This window comes from Haliotis rufescens, unplaced genomic scaffold, assembly GCF_023055435.1.
Source record: "Haliotis rufescens isolate VD_foot unplaced genomic scaffold, xgHalRufe1.0.p SCAF_14, whole genome shotgun sequence".
Taxonomy (NCBI): Eukaryota; Metazoa; Mollusca; class Gastropoda; order Lepetellida; family Haliotidae; genus Haliotis; species Haliotis rufescens.
This window is the reverse complement of record NW_025963824.1, coordinates 36,176,277-36,190,033: the sequence shown is the minus strand read 5'-3', so window position 1 is coordinate 36,190,033 and position 13,757 is coordinate 36,176,277. Positions and strand designations below refer to the sequence as shown.

At 45.4% G+C, this 13,757-nt stretch overlaps 1 protein-coding gene and 1 long non-coding RNA gene across 2 annotated transcripts; both read left to right on the top strand.

Annotated features, from left to right (window-relative positions):
- The first annotated feature begins 2,038 nt into the window (after nucleotides 1-2,038).
- On the top strand, nucleotides 2,039-13,728 carry LOC124113188. Its single transcript, XM_046473463.2, has 6 exons — nucleotides 2,039-2,193; nucleotides 4,284-4,334; nucleotides 5,753-5,788; nucleotides 7,579-7,629; nucleotides 10,926-11,156; nucleotides 13,629-13,728. The coding sequence occupies exons 1-6, from the start codon at nucleotides 2,073-2,075 to the stop codon at nucleotides 13,634-13,636; spliced, it is 498 nt and encodes a 165-aa protein (XP_046329419.2). The 5' UTR covers nucleotides 2,039-2,072; the 3' UTR covers nucleotides 13,637-13,728.
- LOC125379173 lies at nucleotides 11,163-12,097 on the top strand. The gene is made up of 2 exons (XR_007220637.1): nucleotides 11,163-11,440; nucleotides 11,473-12,097. It is a non-coding gene; the product is annotated as an uncharacterized LOC125379173 (long non-coding RNA).
- Nucleotides 13,729-13,757: the final 29 nt, after the last annotated feature.

Genomic DNA, 13,757 nt, shown 5'->3' with positions numbered 1-13,757 from the left:
TAATTCTCAAAGATCCATTTTTACATACGGGTCCAAGGATGGTGACAAAGTTGCAAGCGTCACCATCACTGGATCCAGAACTGTCTCCTCAAGATTCCTAAATAATAGTTCAATTTTTACTGATGAGGCCAAAGCTGTCCTATAACAAACATCAAAACCATTCTAAAAATGTCATTATCTTCTCTGATTCGTTGTCTTGCCTTCAGACACTTAAAAGTGTCTCACCATATCACCCTATTATCCAAGAGAATTTAGAACTATATAATGATCTTTCTACTGGCCAATGTGACATCGTCTTTTGCTGGTTACGAAGTCATGTAGGCATAACAGGTAACTCAAAAGCTGATGCTGCAGCTAAAGCAGCTCTTGACAAACCGTTATCTCCACTACTGATCCCGTTCCGTGATTTCAAACCAACCATCAAGAGTCTTACTCGGGATCTCATGCAAAAGAGGTGGGACACCCAGGTAGGAAGCAATACACTTCACGAATTAAAACCATCAATCGATTATACCTACTTGGGTTGTCAGTCAAGACATGACGAGGTCGTTTTACGGTGATGTCGTATTGGCCACAGTCGGTTTACCCACGAATATCTGCTTAAGACAGATGAGGACGAACCTCCTAAGTGTATCCCTTGTGGTGACAGGTTCACCGTCAAGCATATTTTGATTGATTGTATGGACTTTGCAAAAGCAAGGGATTCACATTATCAAAGCGTAAATCGAAAAAATCTCTTTTCCCGTGTCAGTGGGCATCTCATCTTAACTTATTTGAAAGAATTTGTTCTGTATAATACATTTTAAATATGTATGTGACTAATTAAATGCTTGTTTGTATGTTTGGTGTGATGATTTTACCAACTGACATTATTGAAGGCTCTGTCCAGGAGGCTAAAGTATCGTAAAATTATTGGCCCCCTGTGTGACACGTGGTCCTATCATAATCGATGTAACTATCATCAACCAGTGTTTTTAAGCCAACTCATTGCTGAGTATTTTTAATATTGCCTAGCATTGTGCACAACCACCAGTGGCTAAAGTGATGACGTAAATCCTGCTGGGGTATCATGCAGGAAGCAGAGGTACTGTAAGTCCCCATGATCCACAGCGAGGTGGCTAAGCTTTGGTTGTGGTGGCCTATAGCCCGTGTTTTAAAACTGTATAAAATGATATTGTTATCTCTCCATTTAACCTCACATCATACTCTCTCTGCCCTCTCCCTATTTAACCTAACCCAATACTCTCTCTTCCTCTCTCCATTTCATCTAACCTCGTACACTTGCCACAGAATTGTTATGATCTGTGTAACATCCTATTCGTTCAATCGTAAGCATGTGTGACATCGTGGTGTCGAATCCTCAAGTTTCCCAGAAACTCTTCTTTCATTCGTTAACGCCATGTCCTCGATGATTTACCAAAGGCACTTTATTCTACAACCTCCTGTGCTCAACAGAAAGCGTCTACTCCTTGACAGAACCCGTATTCTGTTCAAAACAAAGTTAACCAAACTCACTAACACCAAGATAAGTAAGACATCGACTACCGTACTGCAGTAGTGACCCAGATTACAGACGTGAGCTAGCATTACACTTTCTCATACAAATTATTATCACTGGATAGATAGACGTACTCTGGGTTTATATTGAATGCTATTTGTTTGTTTGTTGTTTATCGCTGCATTCCATCTTCATGACGGTGCATGTATGACAGCTGGGCCAGACAATACGGTGATCGATAGTATGACCAAAGATCCACGCAGCCGGGTACCATACACTGTCAACAAATCATTGAGCATGACCACCCGATCCATTTGGTCACCTCTGACGGCTAGATAAGATTGCTGGGGACCTACTCTACCCGGAATCTCCACGGTGCCTTGGTTGTAAATATTATCGGCGACAAATATTCGTCCATTTTAACAACAGTAATGAGCTAATCTTGACAAACCCTCACGCCGGCGTTATCACGACACTGCGACAACCTCTCCCACGACCATCCCGCCTGGGAACCTCCAGGTGGCGCCAACCTTGAGTCTGTTGTCGTCCTACCCCGCCGTCATACCAGAGGGACATGATGAACAAACAGAATACCAACCAGGGGGCGGGGCAGGGGTGCACGTGGTGGGGGTGCACGTTGTGGGGATGCGCGTGGCTGTTGCTGATGATGGCGGTGGCGGTGATGGGCACGACAGGTATGTTGCAGGCTTCTTGTCTCTGTTAAGGTAAACATTTGTTCCAGGGTATTTTGAGCTCAACGCCGCTTATAACATCATTTCTGTTACATCATGTCTTGTCAGTTAGGGACAGGAGGATGCAGGTCTAATGTGTTTATGAAGCACATTGGTATGGATCCTGACAAAATTAGAAATAAATCAGGGCTGACCGCATTCGAACTCATGCTCATAGCTTTCTGGCACGTTTAAGGACACAACAGCGAATTGCATCGCCTCAGATGCTTTGCATACCCGTGCTCACTCGGGGTATGTTGACACTAATTCATAACATACTGCCGAGAAGTGACAAATGAATTTATATATATATATGCTCAGCTCCAAAGTAAACGCACATCTTAAAGTATGAATTGTAATATATTACCTTTTCGTTTTCACACATTTCACACGTGTGGGTGAGCGTTTCTTTCGGAATTGAGTATATTTTTTTAGTTGTTCTTAAAACTCACGTTTGTGTTGTTGAGTGGCTATGTGTGGTGTACACAGCAGATGACGAGATAACGCCAAGAGGTTACACACCCAAGTCGGTCGTGTGTTACTGGTGAAACTGGCCCCACGTTCTGTGCTCCTACAACACCGACACCATTGGTTGTTGTTTGTTTGTTGTGTAACGCCGCACTCAGCAATATTCCACCTATATGAGGGCGGTCTGTAAGTCCAGACAATCCAGTGATTGACATTATGAGCATCGATCTACACAATGTGGATACGATAACATGCCTCAACCAAGTCAGAGAGCCTGACCAACCGATCCCGTTAGACGCCTCTTACCACAAGCATGGTCACCTTTTACGGCAAGCATGGGTTGCTGAAGACCTATTCTACCCCGGATCTTCACGGGTCGCCGACACCATTGACATAGCTGGCTTTTCGACCGATTGAACTATACATTGTTTTTACAAGCAACATGAAATCCATGTTGTTTACAACCAGATGTCTAGTTCGTTGCTCGATTTTGATTGGACTATGCAGCCACAATGTAACACAGGAATTCCATCTTAGCTCGGCAAGGGTGAAAACTGGAACTTTACAGTCCGTTAACTCCCTTGACTCGGGAAGATAAGACGTAGCCTAGTGGTTAAAGAGTTCGCTTGTCACACTGAACACACGGTTTCCATTGCCCATATTGGTAGAATGTGTGAAGACCATTTCTGGTGACCCCCGCCGTGATATTGCTGGAATATCGCTATGCAGAGAACGCTGACAATATGGAAGGAGCTGTGCATACTCTTAGACAGGTAACAGACAAATCCGATCAATGAGGATACCAGATAGGACCAGGTCCCACTTGCACAATGCGATCTTAGCGCTAAGATCGTAACGCCCTTACTTTAACATACTAGGCTTACAATAGTCTTAGCGCTAAGATCGCTTTGTGCAAGTGGGCCCAGGTCCCAAGTAAACTATGCTGGTCGTAAGAGGCGACCCAGTGGATCGGTTGGTCAGGTGTGGTGACTTGGGTGCTGGCAGATTCGATTTCTTTCAGAGCGCCGTCATACAGCTGGAATTTTGGGGCGTTGTGCAACAGAAGAACACTCACAATCAGGTCATTCATGTCAAAGTCAAGTCATGGTCATGTCATTGTTACGTCAAACTCGGCTTGTTTCCGGGCATCGTCAGGGCATGGTCAGGTCATCGTCCGGTCATACACGGATTATGGCCGGTCATGGTCTGGGGATGGTCAGGGCATGGTCAGGGCATGGTCAGGTCATACACAGGTTATGGTCGGTCATGGTCAGGGCATGGTCAGGTCATAGTCGGGTCATACACGGTTCATACACGGATTATGGCCGGTCATGGTCTGGGGATGGTCAGGACATGGTCAGGTCATAGTCGGGTCATACACGGATTATGGTCGGTCATGGTCAGGTCATAAGCGGGCCTCAGCCTCTGATCAATCCCTTTCATCTGTAGTTATCTCCTTCAAATTAAAGATTCCCACGAAATTCACAGGTCTCGTTCTCGGCATCAACTAGGCCCCACAGCGTGCCGGATAAGCGTCGAATGTCAGAATCATTGTTCACCTCAAGTTCTTTCTTTGCCTGTTTCAGAAAGTCTGACTACCCATGAAACTGACGACAGTGTCCCCTCTATATTTCAAGGTTAGAGTGTCACTTATAAGAGAAATCCTTTGTTTTCGAAAGTTGATGATTAAGAAAAATGGACCGCCTCTGGTCTAGCGGTAGAGCGTCAACCAGGAGAGCGGAAGGTGAGGGGTTTGATCCCCGGCCGCGTCATACCAAAAGACACTAAAAGCGGTACTTGATTTTACCCTGCCTGGAGCTCGGCATTAAGGTGAGGTGAGGTGAAATGGGGTTTAACGTCGCGTCCAAGATTATTGCACTTATATAGCGACGTGCATGTACTTGTGTGTGTGTGGGTGTGTGAGTGTGTGTGTGTGTGGCTGCTTGTACTAGTCCGGACTGATGCCGATTTATAGTGCTAGCTCACTGAGATACCATGCCGCAGTTTAACATGAATACCCCACTCAGACACAGTATACTGACTCCGAGCCGACCAGTCCTTGTTTTAGCCCCTTTATGCCGAGCGCCAGACAGGGTAACAACAAGTACCATCTTTTAACGTCTTTTGGTATGACGCGGCCGGGGATCGAACCCCGGACCTTCCGCTCTCCGGGCGGACGCTCTAACACTCTACCGGAGGTGGTCCTCGGCATTAAGGGGCTAAAACAAAGACTGGTCGACTTGGAGTCAGTATACTGTGTCTGAGTGCGGTATGTTAAACTGCGGCATGGTATTGATTGATAAACACAATTACCCCTGATTGATATGCATAATTACCCTGATTGATATATACAATATCCCTGATTGATATACACAATATCCCTGATTGATATACACAATATCCCTGATTGATATACACAATATCCCTGATTGATATATACAATATCCCTGATTGATATACACAATATCCCTGATTGATATACACAATATCCCTGATTGATAAACATAATTACCCCCTGATTGATATACACAATATCCCTGATTGATATTCACAATTACCCCTGATTGATATACACAATATCCCTGATTGATATACACAATTAACCCTGATTGATATACACAATATCCCTGATTGATATACACAATATCCCTGATTGATATACACAATATCCCTGATTGACATACCCAATATCCCTGATTGTTATGCACCTTCAATATCCCTGATTGATATACACAATATTCCTGATTGTGATACACAATATCCCTGATTGATACACACAATATCCCTGATTGATATACACAATATCCCTGATTGATATACACAATATCCCTGATTGATATACACAATATCCCTGATTGATATACACAATATTCCTGATTGATGTATTCTTATATATATACTTTCCACTTTTATAATAATTTCGGAATCAAATTGATTCTTTAATTACATGAAATGTACAACTGCTATCACAAACATATCTGGCGATGGTAATGACTGCTCTTCGAACACTTACAACAGCTATAATTGTGTTATGGTCAATTTATTTCCGTTTCAGTGTTTAGTAAGATGATCCAGGATATCAGTGATGCCGGTACGTAACTATGGAGATGTGATGTGAGGTGAAATCAGCAAGGGGAATAGACATCGCTGTACATGATGTCACGCGTGCGGGTGTTAACTGTACCCCTGGAAAATGTCACGTACTTGAATTTGTTTTGATGAGCTGTGTATTAATCAAGTCATGTGTGTTCATTTATATTGTTTTCTGCCGCAGTATATATGAAATAAAGGTATATCACGGCCGCATGTAAATTATCGAGTCTTGGGCAGACAAACCTGTGGTTGATCTTATGAACAACATCGCCCGCCTTCAAGGAGCCATGGCATTCCTATTCAATTTAGACCGCATCCGTGGCCTAGTGGATAGAGCGTCAGCTGGAGAGCGGAAGGTCGGTGGTTCGACCAGCGGTCGCGTCATACCAACAGACGTTAAGAGATAGTACTTTTGCTATCCGACCCGTGAAGATTCCGGGGTAGAATAGGTCTTCAGCAACCCATACTTGCCGTAAAAGGTGACTATGCTTGTCGTAAGAGGCGACTAACGGGATCGGGTAGTCAGGCTCGCTGATTTGGTTGATGCATGTCATCAATCCCAATTGCGTGGATCGATGATCATGATATTAATCACTGGATTGTCTGGTCCAGACTCGATTATTTACAGACCGCCGTCATATAGCTGGAATATTGCTGAGTGAGGGGTAAAACAACAAACCAACCAACCAACTTTTGCTATCCTGCCTGGAGCTCGGATTGAGGACTGGTGGGATCCATCTTCCCGAGGCAAGAGAGTTTACTGACTATAAAAGTCCAGTTACCACCCCTGCCGAACTAGGCTGGTATTATGGAGTTACATTTTGGCTGGGCTAACGAGTCTATGCATAGTCCAATCAAAATCGGGCACCAAAATCGAAATCCGGTTTGTAAATCAGATTTCTGTCGATTGCAGGTTTTGCAAAGCATGTAAACCGCCAACTCGTTGTCAACAGATATTTTCCAAGTCTTTTCATGTTTTTAATCAAGGTGCTCACGTGATTTGATGCACTTCGCGATGTAAGACTCGTTTTATCACAATATAGATCTTGATTATCATTCTGATCGTTTTGACTGGGCGCTACCATTTTGTTCGAAACAAATGCAAGTGATACGAGAGGTGGAATCTGATTGGTCCATAGGAGAGGCTTAGAAGGAACATAACTCGTAATGACCACTCGGGTTGCGCTACGGTCGAGCCCAGGAATTCCCGCCTAGTTCGGCAAGGGTGGAAACTGGACTTTTATAGTCAGTTAACTCCCTTGCCTCGGGAAGATGGGTGGGATCGGTATCCGTGTTAAACTGAGACATGATATCACAGTGGGCTGGCACAATAAAACCGACGTTAACCACGTTTTACCTCAACTCATCTACTCAATGTCGTGGCGTCTTGTGACAAGCATGAGAGTGATGGGGAGCTGTTCGAATGTGGGTCTACACGTGGCGTTTAAACTGTGATCCTTACATACACATTACACATAATTATTAGGGGGCACGGGTTGCCCAGTCTACGCCGCTGTGCAGAGTTGCGTCCCTTGGGCATGCCAGAAACCTATGATTGTGGGTTCGAATCCCGGTTCGTCCCGATAATGTTTCTAAGTTTGTCAGCACCATACCCGTGCTCGTGGGTTTCACCGAAGTGGTAAACGTCTGAGACCTGCATCACTTCGGGCTTTCCTCCCACATTAAGCTGACACGCCGTGATATAACTGGAATAATGTTAAAAGCGGCGTTAATCCAAACTCACTCACTAACACCTTGTATTTATTAACGGTTTTATTTTGGTTTCAGTTTCACAAAAGCCCCACGTTTCAACTACCGTTACAGCCATTCTGAATAAAGGTAAGGGGGACAGGCAAGAAGCAGCCACTGTCGTGATCCCAACAACACTTTTACTCCGCAAATTGATGCGCGAACTAAAAAACAAAGTGAAGAAATAAGCATAGTGTTAGGTTATCTGTGTTACCTGTTAATAACACCCCCGGTTCGCCTCGACTTTGTTTCTATGTTTGTCAGCACCATACCCGTGCTCGTGGGTTTCGACAAAGTGTTTGTTTATTTGTTGGTTAATATAACAGCTATATCACTGCGGTCCTGTCTGGACCTGACAATCCAGTGATTGGCATCATGCACATCGATCCACTCAATTGGGATACGATGACATGCATCAAACAAGTCATCGAGCCTGGCCACCGGATCCTGTTAGTTGCCTCTTTCGACAAGCGTAGTCGCCTTTTACGGCAAGCATGGGTTGCTGAAGACCTATTCTACCCCGGATCTTCACGGGTCTTCGGTTAACATCTGAGACCCGCATCACTTCGGGCTTTCTTCCCACATTAAGCTGACACGCCGAGATGTAACTGGAATACAGTTCCAAGCGGCGTAAAACCCAACTCACTCACCTGTAAATGAAACCGCGCTCAATTGAATTATGAACGGGCGTGCACCTAAGCGCTTGTCGTTTCAATCAGAGGTCGTATTTTTGCTTTCTAAACCCTGATTCACCCATCGGGATCGTGTATATTCTAAGGTCATGGTGGAAGTGGTTTCAAATTCTGGTTCTATCAGTATATCAGTTGTATCACAATATGTCGGCTTAGGGAAGCGGTCGAGTAGCCTTGTGGTTATAAAGCGTTTGCTCGTCACGCCGAAGATCTGGGTTCGATTCCCGACATGGGCATGTTGTGTGAACCTATTTCTGGCGTGCCCCGCTTGGATAACGTTGGAATATTGCTAAAAGCGGCGTAAAAACATACTCACTAACTAATGTCGAAGGAGGTATACTACATGTTGTAGCTCGGAGCCGGAGCGGTGTGTAAAAACCAAATATCTTAATCAAGGCGAATCGTCACCAACCAATCCGATAACAGGATTCTGGTACGGCTAAGGGACGTCACTCTGACAGTTAATTCCGACCTAGGCGGTTGCCCCCAAGACAGCAATAAGGCTCCAAGTTCAGTTTAATTAAAGGGTTTGCAGGTTCGTCTGTCTTCAGGAACACTAGTGTATGCGATATCAGTTGATAGCTTGGATATTTTAGTGATTTTCCTCGTAGCGCAGGACGAAAGCCGAAACAGACACATCTTGTTGACATTTGCAAATGTGTGTGAACCCGTCCAGTTGCGTCCCCTAGACACGCCAGGAACCTATGATTGTGGGCTCGATTCCCTGTTCGCCCAGATTATGTCTCTCGCTTTGTTAACACCATACCCGTGTTCGTGGGTTTCACCGAAGTGTTAAACGTCTGAGACCTGCGCGCGTCACTTCCACCTTTCCACACTAAGCTGACACGCCGTGATATAACTGGAATACTGTTATCAGCAGCGTTGCCCACAACTAACTTTGACAGCTGTCTGACGCGCCATTTCCCTTCAATGCTTCGCAGTTCCTTTGTGTGGATCCCAGACTTGATTCCATTATTCTCCTGTATTGTCAAAATATGTTTTGGACCTGTATCGTTAATTATGGTGAGGTGAGGTGAAATGGGGTTTAACGTCACGTCCGAGATTATTGCACCTTTACAGCGACGTGCATGCATGTGTGTTTATGTGTGGCTGCTTGAACTAGTCCGGACTGATGCCGATTTTATAGTGCTAGCACACGGAAATTCCATGCGGTAGTTTAACGTGAATACCCCTCTCACACACAGTATACTGACTCCGAGCCGACAGGTCCTTGTTTTACTCCCTTTATGTCGAGCACCGGGCAGCACATACCATCTTTTAACGTCTTCTGGTATGACCCGGCTGGGCATCGAACCCAGGACCTTCCGGTCTAGCACAAGACCACGGGGACGGTCCGTTAATGATAGACTTACGTTGTTATATATGATGCCCATCCTCCTCAACCCTCATTTCGAAGTCGAATAAAATTCAAAATTACCCAAACAAATATACTTTACAACTTCACATTGGATTCCGTTCACAAAATCACGATAAACTTAGAATCAAATGACAAATGGTCTTTATCACCAACACAAACTTTCTGGATGAAATCAAACGAAAAAATTAGGTGTGAAAACGAACGCTGTGCTTAAATGGTTTTAGTTCTTTGAAGCGTAAACAATACAAAATTCACACTGTGTGGTATTTTCTCCTATTTTGAGAGATACATTCAGTCTATCTATCGTAAATATTGGCTTGCATGTTTGCGCATATGCATGGGAAGAGTATTGTAGCAAGAATTAGGGAATAAAAAAACGATATGTTACAATGATCAGGTTAATTCAACAGAAACAGTAGCAGTTTCCGTCCCGCGTGACGCCATGACACAAAATCACGCACAGCGACAACGTACGGTATTTATCTGCATTTCTGACTAATTCTCTTGGTTACTTGGAAAACCTAACGACACGCGATAATACGCAGCTTGTCAGATTGTTTCTGACTACTTCCATTTATATACAATCCCTGAATCAACGAAATCCTCCCCCCCTCCCCCAACTGAAAATCCCGCACTCTGCTGTCAGTGAACACGCCATTTTGTAGAAGTCGTCAAGGTAAACATCGACGTGCATATCTGGCAATTTTCTTTAAGGTGAAGGTCGGGCGAATAAAAGTAAACTAGCCTGCTGCTAACAGTTTCTATCATGATGCGTGTCTTTTACCTATTTCTGTTGTTATCCACAGCTAATTCACAGCAAGTAACTTAGTTACAATGGATTAGTTCTATGCGTACTCGAGTTATGTCCCCTGTCCTTGGGCTCGTATAAACCTCACTATCGTCTCTTGAAGTCATACAGGAAAATCGATTATCTGTATTTGTGGAAAGCTATTTTGCGTATCAGATGTGTATTCCAAGCGAACAAAAAAATGCCCCAAAAAGAGTGGCGACATTTGCTGTTTCTAACGCATAACATAATGTCGGAAAACACTTAGCAGGATCTGTTTTCCATACCCGTTTTATATTGCTACTTTTACACCCTCAACAAGAACATATAATATTCTACTTATCTGCGAAATTGTATACTAAGAGGTACACCCAGTGCGTAATAGAAGGAGGCCCGGCATCTGGGGGTTAACCCAACAGGAAAGTGATGCTAGAGACCAAAGCTCTCTGTTACAGATTTAAAGATTGCCCTCCTCGTACGTCTAGTCAGTCTTGGACGCAACCCTGACGTCACCTTTCTTGTCATTCAGTTAAGTCCGCTTTCGATGACGCCCAATTTGCCACGTTACGCGCGGGCTGGTTCCTGCAGTGTATCGACATGTGTCTCCACGGTGACGTGGACGACCATGGCGCCTTCTCGAACCTCTTCAGCGTCAACAATAACGTCACCGTCGAGGCGCTGTTCAAGTGCAATCACTTCTGTGTCGACGCCGGGCCTAACTTTAACAACAAGAACCACTCGCCAGACCACATCATAGTCGGTGAGTATAGCCGGACAATATCAAAGTCGGTGAGTATAGCCGGGCCATGCTTCAGCAGCAAGAACCACACACCAGACAATATCATAGTCGGTGAGTATAGCCGGACAATATCATAGTCAGTGAGTATAGCCGGACAATATCATAGTCAGTGAGTATAGCCGGGTCAAGCTACAGCAGCAAGAACCACACGCCAGACAACATCAAAGTCGGTGAGTTTAGCCGGGCCATGCTACAGCAGCAAGAACCACACGCCAGACAACATCAAAGTCGGTGAGTATAGCCGGGTCATGCTACAGCAGCAAATACCACACGCCAGACAACATCAAAGTCGGTGAGTATAGCCGGGCCATGCTACAGCAGCAAGAACCACACGCCAGACAACATCAAAGTCGGTGAGTATAGCCGGGCCATGCTACAGCAGCAAGAACCACACGCCAGACAACATCAAAGTCGGTGAGTATAGCCGGGCCATGCTACAGCAGCAAGAACCACACGCCAGACAACATCAAAGTCGGTGAGTATAGCCGGGCCATGCTACAACAGCAAGAACCACACGCCAGACAACATCAAAGTCGGTGAGTATAGCCGGGTCATGCTACAGCAGCAAGAACCCCACGCCAGACAACATCAAAGTCGGTGAGTATAGCCGGGTCATGCTACAGCAGCAAGAACCACACGCCAGACAACATCAAAGTCGGTGAGTATAGCCGGGTCATGCTACAGCAGCAAGAACCACACGCCAGACAACATCAAAGTCGGTGAGTATAGCCGGGCCATGCTACAGCAGCAAGAACCACACGCCAGACAACATCAAAGTCGGTGAGTATAGCCGGGCCATGCTACAGCAGCAAGAACCACACGCCAGACAACATCAAAGTCGGTGAGTATAGCCGGGCCATGCTACAGCAGCAAGAACCACACGCCAGACAACATCAAAGTCGGTGAGTACAGCCGGGCCATGCTACAGCAGCAAGAACCACACGCCAGACAACATCAAAGTCGGTGAGTATAGCCGGGCCATGCTACAGCAGCAAGAACCACACGCCAGACAACATCAAAGTCGGTGAGTATAGCCGGGCCATGCTACAGCAGCAAGAACCACACGCCACACAACATCAAAGTCGGTGAGTATAGCCGGTGCAGCAGGCTCGAATCAGTCCCTTAAAAATTCACTCTAGAGAGTTTTGAGCCTAGGCTTGGATCACTCTAGAGAGTTTTGAGCCTAGGCTGGGATCACTCTAGAGTGTTTTGAGCCTAGGCTGGGATCACTCTAGAGTGTTTTGAGCCTAGGCTGGGATCACTCTAGAGAGTTTTGAGCCTAGGCTTGGATCACTCTAGAGAGTTTTGAGCCTAGGCTGGGATCACTCTAGAGTGTTTTGAGCCTAGGCTGGGATCACTCTAGAGTGTGTTGAGCCTAGGCTGGGATCACTCTAGAGTGTTTTTAGCCGAGGCTGGGATCACTCTAGAGTGTTTTGAGCCTAGGCTGGGATCACTCTAGAGTGTTTTTAGCCTAGGCTGGGATAACGCTATAGTGTTTTTAGCCTAGGCCGGGATCACTCTAGAGTGTTTTTAGCCTAGGCCGGGATCACTCTAGAGTGTTTTTAGCCTAGGCCGGGATCACTCTAGAGTGCTTTGAGCCTAGGCTGGGATCACTCTAGAGAGTTTTGAGCCTAGGCTGGGATCACTCTAGAGTGTTTTGAGCCTAGGCTGGGATCACTCTAGAGTGTTTTTAGCCTAGGCTGGGATCACTCTAGAGTGTTTTGAGCCTAGGCTGGGATCACTCTAGAGTGTTTTTAGCCTAGGCTGGGATCACTCTAGAGTGTTTTGAGCCTAGGCTGGGATCACTCTAGAGTGTTTTTAGCCTAGGCTGGGATCACTCTAGAGTGTTTTGAGCTTAGGCTGGGATCACTCTAGAGTGTTTTGAGCCTAGGCTGGGATCACTCTAGAGTGTTTTTAGCCTAGGCTGGGATCACTCTAGAGTGTTTTGAGCCTAGGCTGGGATCACTCTAGAGTGTTTTTAGCCTAGGCTGGGATCACTCTAGAGTGTTTTGAGCTTAGGCTGGGATCACTCTAGAGTGTTTTGAGCCTAGGCTGGGATCACTCTAGAGTGTTTTGAGCCTAGGCTGGGATAACGCTAGAGTGTTTTGAGCCTAGGCTTGGATCACTCTTGAGTGTTTTGAGCCTAGGCTGGGATCACTCTAGAGTGTTTTGAGCCTAGGCTGGGATCACTCTAGAGTGTTTTGAGCCTAGGCTGGGATAACGCTAGAGTGTTTTGAGCCTAGGCTGGGATAACGCTAGAGTGTTTTGAGCCTAGGCTGGGATCACTCTAGAGTGTGTTGAGCCTAGGCTGGGATCACTCCAGAGAGTTTTAAGCCTAGGCTGGGATCACTCTAATATCTGTTGGTATATATGTTGGTATATATGTAGGTATGTCTGTCGCAATTCAAACGTTTATACATCTTTTGTCTTCAGGGCGGTGATGACGTCACGCACGTACTTGGATTAAAGGCAGCTATGTTACGCACAAGCACATGTAATATTTCATGTAAATATATCAGTTATTTGGAAACTAGCAGGTTTACTGTTATCCATGAACGGGAG